Raw genomic sequence first — 12,391 nt, 5'->3', positions numbered from 1 at the left:
GACAGATATGGTGATAGAGAGAACTGATCTCTAAAAACTCGATCTTTATTGATACCCCTTCAGAATTTCATAGGGTTTGCCTGCAACAATTTTCACTTAATTTAATCAAAAGTGGGATTTTGTAATTAATTTCTCAGACAAAAAGTGGAAATGGACAACATGATGTGGAGCAGATTTTGTGAATCCAAGATTCTGGGACTTCATCCAATCCAACTGTAATCATTTGACTATCTCTTAATTAACTACGTCATAGTCATCAATTAATTAAACTTTACTTCTCATAATTTACCACTTATGTGTAGGGAGAAAAATCATGAAGAAATTCAATTGAGAAGTATACGAGGGAGATAATTTTTTATGGTTAGTACGAAAAAAAAGTGAAAATAAAGACAAATTCGCATAATAAGTTAAAACGTTTTTATCAAAAATATTTCGATATTCAAGATAAGGAAATAATTTTCTTTTAGTAATATCATTAAACGTATTTCAATAGTCAGATTGTAGAGATGGTTCTCCAGATTCCAATAAAAAATGCTCTACATAAAGATAGTCAATCTCAATATAAGAATTAAGTAATTGAGCTCAAGAAAGAAAAAAATATTGTCAAATCTATTTAAATAAAAAAGGAAAAGAAGAGTTTTAACAATATTAAATATAAAAAGTTCCCATAATTAAATGTGTAATCTTGCGCCCTCCTCATTATATGCTAACATTATAATGTACCAAAATAATCGTCTAATTATTGTACTACATATATTATAACTGCTTATTAATCACTAAGTTAATATTATAAAAATACAAGGTCAAACTATTATTATAAATATGAAAAATACAGTATTTTGGGTAAGTTGTTATAGTAAAATTTTAAATTATACTAATAAAGTTAGGAATTAGTTTTATGAATAAAAGTATGGTTCCAAGTAAATCGTTTAAATGTGTTTAGTAGCAATGACCAATGAGAATCATAATTTTCTCTTTGGTTTCATAAAGGTTATTGCTTGGAAGACCGACCAATTCTATTTCACATTCATCGATAACATATCCTAGCATGGATCCAACCCCAATGAGAAGGAGAAAGTAATTCATCCGTCTCTTAATTGATATCACATTTTCTATTTTAATTTGTCCCAAAAAAATATTACATTTCATTTTTTTAAAAACGTTCTCTCCCACATAAATATAAATATATCATTTTCTCTCTCTACCTAACAAAATAACATCTCCTAAAATCTTGTGTCATTCTCCAACTATGACATTTATTATGGGACGGAGGGAGTATTACATTTCCTTTCGAACCCCTAATATATATAATTTGAGTTCTTTTGAGTTTCGTTCGAATGTTCAATTTCTCCGAGTAAATTGAGATTTTCATTCTTTGATATGAGAATTTCTTAAGATGTAGGAATTTGACTTAGATTGAGAAAAAAAAACGGTGTTTTGAGAATATAATTTGCGGATTCAGATAAGATGCGACATTGAATTTTTTTTGGAAATTTCGATAATCCTATGACTCCGGATAATTTGGAGAATTTTGAATAGTTTCATACCAATAATTATGATTTAGATGATTTGGATTCAAATTCTAATGATAGAAATTTGTAAAATTAAAAATAGAGAGAATCTGTGGGAGAAGAAAATTTTAGGGTATGTGAAATGTGGAGATATTGAAGATAATAGATAGAAAATTATCATAAATTAATAAAATAAAAAGTATATTTCCTAAGTCACAAATACTACTAATATTGTAAAATACTATAATTGTTACTCCATCCGTTCCATAGTAATAGAGTCATTTTGTCATTTTAGTACGTTCAATAGTAATAAAGGCATTTCCCTTTTTAGTAAAAGTCAACACATTTTTCCACATATACTTTACTCTCTCTTACTTTTTTCTCTCTTCCTCTCTCTAATTTTTTCATTTTCCACTTTATTCTCCCTTTACTTAACTCACCTAACACAATTTTTCTTAATTTCTGTGCCAAAAAGAAACACCTCAATTACTATGGAACGAAGGGATAACTCTTATTATATGTGACACATGTCACATTTTGGCATGGATTGATGCGCTCGCAATGAAAAGACGACTGAATATTGGGGTTTCAACTAATATAGTGACTCAATAATTTTACTACCTCTGTCCTTGAAAATTTGATACATTTTACTATTTCGGTCCGTCCCTAAAAATTTGATACACTTCACTTTTACCATTTTTGGTAGTGGACCTCATATTCCACTAACTCATTCCTACTCACATTTTATTATAAAACTAATACTTTAAAAGTAGGACCCACATCCCACCAACTTTTTCAACTCACTTTCCATTACATTTCTTAAAACCCGTATCGGGTCAAAGTGTAGTAAATTTTGGGGGACGGAGGTAGTACTAGTTTTACTAACCAGCATCAGATATGTCATCCGCTATTAAGTCGAATGTTAGTTGACTATCATAAAAACTGTACAAAAGGAAATAGAATTAGGGCAATAATTTGTGGAAGATGAAATTTTCTAGGCATTTTCAGCAGAGCTGATGAGTGCTAAATACTCATTGATGGCTTCTCCTTCTTTTGTGACTTCAATATCATAGTCTGAGTATGCGTCCGCGTTTCCCAACTCCCCCGTCAGCTCATCCTCCATTTCAACGTCCCGCTCCTCCGCGGGCTTGGGTTGAGTCGACGACCCTCCAACTTCGTGGCCGCTACCTCCACTGCCCCTTTCTTCACCAGTTGATCCTCCAACTTGGTGGTCTGGGCCTACGCTACCTGCTGCATTTGTGATGGGTTGTGTAACTAGATAGTTCAACGCCTGCTCTTCAGAGTCGAACCTACGAAGAGCTGCTTCCACTGAGAACAGCACGAGAAAAATGTAAACAAACAAGCATGAGAAATGAAGAACGATAGGCAAACAATATCGATAAAACTTGTGCATATTAGGTACCTGATGCTCTGTCGAAACCCATTGCTACGAGATTGTCAGTCCCTGCTTTTGTTGCTTCACGCAATCTTTTCCTTTTCCTGGATATAATTTCATTCTACAACCCAAGTAGAAGAATGTTATAAATTCGGTTAAAAGGAGAAGAAGTGCACATGCAAACTCACCTGTATGGCAGCATTAGTTTCAGGATTTGTTAAATCATCCAGAGCCTTCTCGGCATCATTTTCGTTTCTTCGAAGAGCCTCAGCAGCAAGTTCTTTCTGGAACCTGTGAATTGGACGATTACCAACATGTTTCAGAAAATGCAACAATACAGTTTTAAACAGACAAGCAGCTCATTCGTATCAGTTTCTTTCTTAAGCGAACTAAAGAACTTTCTTACAATCAAACAGCCTACTTACCCAATGGAGACCAATTGGTTCAGCTTCTCTAGATTCACAGCTTTCTTAAGGGGCGTCTTTCCATATTTCTTTTGCTCTCTGCATACAATAATTGTCAGGCGTTGCATCATTGCATCTAACATATAAGGACAAGTAAATTAGCCAAAATCAAGTCTAAAACCCACAATATTTCCTTCTGTCTTTGAAGATCCTCCTTCTGCTTCTGTGCCCGTTTAGCTTTCTCCTCGATAAGAAAATCAAGAGCACTTCCGACATCCAAATTGTTCATACGGAGAGCTCTCTTTGCTTCACGATCATTATATCCCATGCTCAGTAAAAAAGACAGTGAGTCATCTGGTACCTGAAGCTGTAAGATGGAATTTAAAAAAAACCCAGTTCTTTATCAAGTAGTAGTCTTTTGAATTAAGTACAATCTTCTCAGCCAACCTCAACCCATAGAGATAAAATTTGTCTTCAGCAACATTTTTCAACTCCACAAGGATTTCCTTAATATCTTTACTTTATTTATTTTACCTCTGCTTTCAATTGTAATTTTTTTTTTCTTCTGTGTCTAGATTCCAAGGAATGCAACCAAGATGATGTTGAATTTATTTATCTTTTGGTTGACAGAGAGCCAGAGGTCCACATCTCTATAATATCTTGTCACCAGAGAATGCCACCAAACTATGGAACATGAGAGTGCCTAAGCATTCTCTAAGAAACCGGAAGGTGCACCAAATTACAAGGAATAATATAATTGGTAGTGAGATGATAATATAACCATAAAACACTAGTATCCGGAAAAACACTCTGTTTTTTTTTTTTTTTTTTTTTTGTCAATAGAGGATAATATCTATGTCAGACAAACACGAAACGCTTATTGACCATAACAAAGTATGGATGGGATACAGATAGGAAAGGTAGTGACCAATTAACCTGGAAGTATCTAGATTGGGCAGAGCTCAAGGCGTTCTTAGATTTCTGCAAATGACCGTGGTGATATGCAATCACTCCTTCTAACAACTCCATTCTCAAGTGCCTACAGAATAACAATGACATAAATGCTATGAATATGGGGCAGTATGATACTAAAACAGAAACAATATAATGAGGGTAATGATGGATGGCTCACAAAGCTAGCTCAGGGTAACGACCTCCTTGGAGGATTCTGAGACGAGTAGATTCCTTTCCATGAGCACGCTCAATACCTTCCCTGGCTTTTTCCAGGCGAATCCCTGCTACTGATAGCCAACTGATATCACGGAGCATAAAATAGCACCAGACCATGTCTATTTGAAGAATTGGTACGTTATCAACCATCTGAGACCCATAGGGCAAGGAAAAGTAAAATGACTATGCTACATAAGATTTGATCTTAATAGTAATCTTGCATCAATACTTTTCAAGTTCATTCAATATCCACGCCATCATATGTTTCTATCAAGATAGGTTATAATAAAGAAGAACATGACATATTGGGGAGATATCTGATGTGATACACATACATCTACAGTATCTGATGTAGTTGGTTGAAAACCATTGAGTTTTTAAACAAAATTTCCAGAATAAAATCATAGTGGATGATAATAAAGCTTGCCATTATTAGTCATGGTGAATGAGTTCATCAAGAAAAAAAAATACTTGGCACAGAAAAATACTACACCAGTCTATACTGGGAGGGCCTTACCTCGATCACCTTTGGGTTGCATAGAGAAAAAGATTCCTACAAGAAACAAGCTCCAATTTAATATAACGAATGATGATCAACATGCCATAATCCATATAGAGCGCAAGAACTTCAAGTTCGGATCAAAGTATTCAAAATCAAATAATGAAAAACAAAAACCCATCCCAAATTTTCCAGTCAGGTTCTGAACCTTCAAAGTGAAAATAATGCTTGCACTGCAGGGAATGAGTGCATAAATTTGAAAAGAATTAAGAAATTTCTACCTATATATATCTGCTGAAGCAAAATTACAGAGTATAAGCATTTTCAATGATAAAGGAAACCCTGAATATTCAGGTATACGCTATTGCTGAGATGAAGAACAGATAAGTTCCATGTGTGTCGTGTTATCTTCGTGCATGAAGCAGTATAGACTCACCTCACCCATGTTGAGCACTTCTAATGCATCTCTATATTGTTCCCTTTTCATAAGAGCTTTTCCGTTTGCATGAAGCATAAGTCCCATCATTACTGCCCTAAAACATGAAAGCAGCCATTCTTAAAGAAACAAGAGTGTGCTTGTAACTGGAAGATAATGCCCCTACATTCAAACACACGACACAAGCTATCAGTTACTCAATTGTACCGTTGGTCAGTCTCCGACCCCAACTCCACCTTCTGTCCACTCTGATTTTCAAGCTCTAGATTGAAGTCCTCAACTGGTAACGAACCATCAGCATGTCTGGTGGCCAATATAGTGGCAGCTATCCTGAAATCCCAATAGTGTTTGTTACCACATAAATAACAAAGGAATCTGCTGGCTTAATTAAATCGAGGACCAAAGACCAATCACATTAGACGACACTTTGATGATCATCTTTTAGCTTTCTGATTGCTAAGAAACCAGTAGTAGGGACTTACTGCAGAGTAATCGAGCCACAATCCTGGCACGGTGAGAATCTTTACAACCAATCATACCAACAATCTAAGCACATTTTTCACCAAAATAGCAAAAAGCCAAAACATTCCATTCAAGAATAGGCCAAAGGTTTTCAATCCGAGTCCACCGTGACAAAGCCTTGAAGAATTTATAAAAATGAGGCCATGCAATTAAAGAAACATACTCTGGATATGGAAAAGGAGATTTTCGACAAAAAAATCTTCACCGATAAAAGAAGACTCACAAATAAACAAAAGATAGTGAAATTAGTTTGAGAAATCAAGTCAGCATTCATCCAGAACCAAAACAAAAGAGACACTAATGTTGATAAACAAACGATCATGAAATTGAATTGAATTGAATTAAATTAAAGAGAAAGAGAGGGTTACTTGAGCCTAGAAAGGCGATTGGCGCGCTCCTCCTCCGCCAAAAACTCTTCTTTGACGGACTTGCCGTGTTGATCAACGGCAGCCTTGGAGGCGAGAATCCTGGAGTTATTTTTAAGCCCCAATTGGGCCAAGTTTTGGGAGGCGTCGCCGTCTCTCAAAACCTTGCCGGAGGAGATGAGGTTTAGGCAGTTGGGAGTAGGGAAGCCGGATCGATTGGCGACCTCTTCACGCAGCTTAGCGACAGTCCAGTCGTCCAGCTCCACTTCTAACACCCCACTCCAAGCCCCGCCAATTTTGAGTTTTCCCATCACCATATTAGTTTGAATCGCAATCAATCAACAGATACAAAGAGAAGGGGTCAAAATACGTTTGATTTTGTTGTTGATGATGATGATGGTGTTCGTTTAGAAGAGAAGAGAGAGAAAGGTGTTTGTTTCTTGTCAACGAAGCCCCTAAATCACTTTCACTTTTCCTTTTTCTCATATCTGATCTATTTTGTCAAAGAAATTTCAGTTACAGAGAATTTAATTTGTGCGATTTTTTCAGAATTTTTTTTTTTTTTTTTATTCCTCACAATATAGTTAACTAAATTATTTTAGCAAATGATTAAAAATATATACATATACACTATTTAGAAAATAAAAAATTAAGAAATTTTTTTATTAAATAATTAAAATTGTGTGCGACATGAGGACTTCATCCTTTTCAATTGTGTGCGATATGATTACTCAATTCATGAAAAAGTTAATCATAAAATTGATTAATTAGGGGAAAAATACATGTTAAGTAAATTGGGTCATATTCTAATGCTTATAGCATCTTAATCTAAAATCAAGACCAAATTTTCATCCTTAGATTTTAAAATGAGTGGATGAGATTAAATCTTACGAATCTCAATAAATATTACTCCCTCCGTCCCACAAAAAATGTCACACTTGTGGGACGGCACAAGATTTTATGAGGTTTTATTTTGTGTGTTAAATGGAGAGAGAATATATAATTTTTATATTCATGTGAGAGGGAACTTTTTCCGAAAAGGGAAATGTGACATCTTTTGTGCGACAAACTAAAAAGAAAAGTGTGACATCTTTTGTGGGACGGAGGGAGTATACAAAATATCAACAATAGTGTAATATCGTCATTATGTTATCATATGATAATTTTCGTGAATGTTTTTTTATATCAACATAGTGTATTATAAATATCAACAATATGACATAAGAATATTAACACTAGTACAAGAAAATATCAACACATATTTATTGAGATTTTTACATGGTTTTATTGAGATTTTTTGAGGTATCTATTGATAAAAATCTGGTTATCAACATTTACGAAAACTAAAATAAAAAATATCAAATTTCATCATCCGAACGTCGTCGGAACATATGCAATTGAGATCTCGTTGGAATTTTTATAAAATTATCTTTAATTTGATACATATTTTTTGCGAAAAAATAATTTAAATCAAGAGAGTTACGTAAATTTAAGGTTTTAAGATGATTTTAATGAAAGAGAATTGACATTAATACCCTCTAATTTTATTTATTAATTTTCTTAATTAAAAATATAATCTATTGGCATTATTTTAACCACTAGATCATCTAATATAATGGCTAAGATTTAGTCTTAATTCGAGATTGCTAATTAGTTAGCAATTGATCACTCTCCTATGTAAATTAATTATATAATTAACTGGTTGTATAATTTGTGAGCGAAATAATAAGAAGAAAATTAAAAAATATAAAAAATACAAAAATATCTTAGTTTGAAATATTCTCGTGTCATCGTCTCTTAATCTGAAAGTTCAGAAAGTTAATCTTTTTTCCTAAAATTTCTCATATTTGTTCAAGTTTAATTTGGACTGCTTTTTAGTAGGAGTATATTAATTTGCTTTGATTTCATTATAAAGATTTGTTTTAACACCGCCAATTTATACTTCTCCCTTCGTTCAGTAAGAATATGCACTTTTGGTTGGGCACAATTTTTAATGCACAATCGATAAATAAGAGAGAAATAGAAAAAAAAGTAATTAAAGTATAGTTATTGGAGAATGAGTCACATCTCATCAAAGATACAAGAATTTCCACATTTAGAAAATGCATATTCTTGTGGAATGAACTAAAAAGGAAAGAGTACATATTCTTGTAGGACATGTGGAGTATTAAATTATACTCGATCCTTCCGCCATTAATTATCATATTTTTGACTCATCATGGGTTTAAAGATATGTAATGCAAAGTGGCTTGAAAAAGTTTATGGAATGTAGTTTGTCCTACTTTTATATACCCCCTCTATTAATTGTGACTTAGCATGAGTTTTAAGAAATACAGTTATTAATAAGTTGAAAAAGTTAGTGAAATGCGATCTTACTTTTTATATACTCCTTTCATTCCACGGTAGTGGATGCATTTATTTTCGGCATGTGATTTATGAAAAAAATGGGTTAAGTGAGTTATATAAAGGAATAATAAAGTAAGAAATGAAAAAAAGTAGAGAGATAGAGAGAAATTAAAGTATGAAAGAGTAAAGTAAAAGAGAAATGTGTTAACTTTTGCAAAAAAAAGGAAAAAAGAAATGACTCCATTATTATACAACGTACGAAAATGGTAAAATGACTCTACTACTGCGGAACTAAGAGAGTATTAGTTTTATCCAAAAAATACTATAAATGCACTCCCAGTACTTTAGAAGTAGTACTCCCTCCGTTCCACAGTAATAGAGACATTTCATTTTCTGCACTAGATTTGAAAAAATGATATTAAATAGTTAAAGTGGAGAGGGAGTAGAGTAAGAGCGAGAATAATGTAGAGAAGAGTCTAATCTACAATATTCACTCTCTTACTTTACTTTTTCTCTACTTTAACTGTTTATAGTAATTATTTTTTTCGAGTGTGAAAAATGAAATGACTCTATTATTGTGGAACGAAGCGAGTACTTGCTAAGAAGATCAAACGAGCTGCTTAGTAGATTTTTTTTTGTATTTGTCGCTTCAATATTTAGGATTTTTAATTTCTAATTTTTAGTATTTGTAATTTTATTTTATTATCGATGAATTATTTTCGTGTAGTATATTGTATCTTATTTTAATTTTAGAGGTTGTATCTTATTTTAATTTTAGAGGTAATAAAACAATAAATAGTGTAAGTTAAATGTTTTTATTGAGGAGGGGGCCTCCATTGTAGGAGTTGTTTTGGACAGAAATATGGGAGAATGATGACATGGCTAAAGGCGTGGCATGGGGAGGGCTTACCATTGTGATTGCCCTAAGACTATCAAAACTTCTACATATGTTTCGATATAACATTACATCTAAGCACAAACACATAAATCCAGATGCAAAATCCCTGTCAAAGCCAATGCAAATTCAAGATTCTCTTCTTCAGTCCAGCACAAACTCTTCAAGCCATATTAGCACTTCATTCCTCTTCGAGAGCAGCAGATTCGACACAAATAAGGACAGAATCAGAAACTCTTCAACAAAGGATAGCAACAGATAAATGAGGCATACCATAGAAAACAAAAAATGCAAACTTGAGATCAATTTCCTTAGCCAAGATGGTTCAGAAAATTGTAGTCAAGGCGGACAAAAGAAGATGAAGGCAATCTTACCATTGTAAAGCTCCACGTCCTCCCTGGATCGTTGTAACGTGCTAACAAACAACCCTCTTTAGCTCTGAGACCGTCGCTCACAAGATTTTGTCTCAAAGTATTTTCCTTTGCTCGAACAATATCCTCTTCTGGCTTTCCACTGAACTTCGACACTGCAGCTATACCTTCATCAACTTTCCTTATACTGATTTCTGCTTCATTTGGAGCTGGCAAACTGCTCAATATCAACACCATCACACCAGTCATTAAATAAATATAAAACTTGAGACTTTTTTCGAAAAGTTCACCTGTTTATATCCTTGTCTGAAGGAAGAACTATTTGAATGGATACTTTGGAGATTTCTGGGTTGAGAGCTTGAGTAAATACAGGGGTTGTCATTGGTATCTTCTCTGCTGCAGAATTCTTCCCAAATATATACCTTATAAATGTATGATTTCATCAGATTATTAACAATGTTCTTAGGGTTAACGATCGAGTAAAAAAAATCTTACCCAGCAACTGAATTGAAGCCGGTCGAGCCAGACAACTTGTCTCCATTAGTTTCAACAACTATAAAGGGATCATACTTTCTCACCTGCAGTTTCATAGCAAGAATCATCGATATTCAAATCACACGAAGCGCATACTCTAAATGAAATTCTAAACAAACATCATAACATGTTAAGTTGCATCAATGAGGAAAAAAAGTAGCTAGAGACCTCATAGTTTGCAGTTCTTTTGAGTACGCGATATCTTGGCGTTTCCAGGTCCGGAGTCTTGTAAATCCAAAGCTACACAGTAGAAAAGTTGCACAGATTGTCAAGAAAGGAGAAAACTAAGCATATCAAGTATTGAGTCGAAAACTCTATATCAGCGCACCTGCTTAGCCACGTCTACTAAACCTTCAAACGAGAAATAGTCATTGTTCTTGATGGAATCCCAGTAGTCCTTGAAAAATACAGGAAGCGCGATAAGCAACGTGTTGTTTGTAGTACCTTTACTTTCTTCTTATTCTCTCTCCTTATACCAGCAATCGAACCCCCAACCTAGAGGTTACTCAATGCCTCACCAACTAGGCTAGGAATGGCCGGTACCGTGTTGTTTGTAGTAGTCACAACAAAAGGGTATAATGGCTTACCACATGACTGCAGAACTTCATGTTTTCGGGGTTAATGCCCATAACAGAAGTGCCAGTGAACACTAGTTCGGGCTTCCAAGGTAAGACCACAAACTTCATCACCATAGTCCACCTCGTAGTTATCTCATAAGGCCCTGTCTACACAAACTCAATCAATCAATTGTGAGATTTTTTTATAATTCAAGGGAAAATTGGCAGAATCAACAATTCCAATACAAATTACAAGCAAATTATTTGAGTCTTAAGGCCCTGTTTGGTACACGGAATTAGAGGTATGGAATTAGAATTGAAGCCTTCAATTCCAATTTCACAATTTGAATTCCATATCAAAAGTAGTGGAATTCCAAAGATTTATTAAATTTCACACACACTGTGCACACGTTGCACGCTCATACACACATTGCATGTAGTGTGTGAATATAGTGAGTTATGTATGTGCGCGTGTATGTGTTGTTTTTAGTGACTGTGTAGTCTGTGTGTGCACGCACGCGCATAGTATGTTTTTAGTGAGGGTGTGTATTTAATGATTGTGCAACGTGTGTAGTGTGTGCGTGCAATTTTTCCAATTCAATTCCATATCAATTAGTTCATTTTGCCAAACAAATGGATTTGGAAATTCCTTCAAATTCAATTCCAACTCCGTGTACCAAATGGTCGATTTGATTATGTCTAATCTGGCTAATAATCGCAGAAATTAACAGAATTGAACCTGCTTGACGGAGTGGAGATGGAAATTAGGGGTGAAGAGCTTCTTCAACATGGCGATGTTGAAGAGATAGCCGGTGATGGAGTCGTGCTTGGTAATCGGATCTCTGAACTTGACGCGGTGGTCGTAGGCGGAGGGATCGATTCCTTGATCATCGAAGAGGTGGGGAAGGTCCTCGTACAGGAAATCCACCAGCCGCTGCACCTCCGATTTTGGCGGCAGTTGTTGTTTGGCGACCCTAACCGCCCACTTCAATGGCTTCACGCTTCTCACTGGGGCTAAGGCTAAGCAATTGGATTTGTGCTTCCCAGCTGCGCGGGAAAAGGTCGGTGGCGGAGGGAAGTTGGCTGCGCAACCCAACCGCTGTGTTGAGATGCCCATTTCCGGCAGTTTTTGGTCGTTGATTCATTATTATTTGCTTTTGTTTATTTTTGGTGGGTTTTTGAATTCTGCGGCTGTGGTTCTATCAAGTTGCAACTTATCTTCTGTGGAAATAATTCATCTTCAAAAATTGTTTACTTAATGCGATCAAATTACTCTCTCCGTCCCATAAAGATAGTCCCACTTTGATCCGGCACAGATTTTAAGAAATATAATGAAAAGTGAGTTGAAAAAGTTAGTGGGACGTGAGTCCTACTTTTAAAGTATT

At 34.8% G+C, this 12,391-nt stretch overlaps 2 protein-coding genes across 3 annotated transcripts; both read right to left on the bottom strand.

The window, feature by feature from the left end:
- Positions 1 to 2,302: 2,302 nt before the first annotated feature.
- On the bottom strand, positions 2,303 to 6,790 carry LOC125191169 (NEDD8 ultimate buster 1-like). Of its 2 annotated transcripts, none has more exons than XM_048088659.1 (11): positions 6,307 to 6,790; positions 5,624 to 5,746; positions 5,417 to 5,513; positions 4,999 to 5,034; positions 4,444 to 4,631; positions 4,248 to 4,350; positions 3,497 to 3,678; positions 3,333 to 3,410; positions 3,096 to 3,198; positions 2,935 to 3,028; positions 2,303 to 2,840 (listed from the first exon to the last, which is right to left on the bottom strand). In XM_048088659.1, the coding sequence occupies exons 1-11, from the start codon at positions 6,618 to 6,620 to the stop codon at positions 2,506 to 2,508; spliced, it is 1,653 nt and encodes a 550-aa protein (XP_047944616.1). In that variant the 5' UTR covers positions 6,621 to 6,790; the 3' UTR covers positions 2,303 to 2,505. The 2 variants fall into 2 exon arrangements, with proteins under 2 accessions (XP_047944616.1, XP_047944617.1); XM_048088660.1 differs by having other exon boundaries at positions 3,497 to 3,672.
- Positions 6,791 to 9,445: 2,655 nt separating this feature from the next.
- LOC125187102 lies at positions 9,446 to 12,170 on the bottom strand. Its single transcript, XM_048083626.1, has 8 exons — positions 11,746 to 12,170; positions 11,037 to 11,174; positions 10,778 to 10,846; positions 10,618 to 10,689; positions 10,411 to 10,493; positions 10,206 to 10,337; positions 9,919 to 10,132; positions 9,446 to 9,733 (listed from the first exon to the last, which is right to left on the bottom strand). The coding sequence occupies exons 1-8, from the start codon at positions 12,121 to 12,123 to the stop codon at positions 9,689 to 9,691; spliced, it is 1,131 nt and encodes a 376-aa protein (XP_047939583.1). The 5' UTR covers positions 12,124 to 12,170; the 3' UTR covers positions 9,446 to 9,688.
- Between the last annotated feature and the right edge of the window lie 221 nt (positions 12,171 to 12,391).

This window comes from Salvia hispanica, chromosome 5, assembly GCF_023119035.1.
Source record: "Salvia hispanica cultivar TCC Black 2014 chromosome 5, UniMelb_Shisp_WGS_1.0, whole genome shotgun sequence".
NCBI classification, from domain to species: Eukaryota; Viridiplantae; Streptophyta; class Magnoliopsida; order Lamiales; family Lamiaceae; genus Salvia; species Salvia hispanica.
This window is presented reverse-complemented; position numbering and strand designations above follow the sequence as displayed.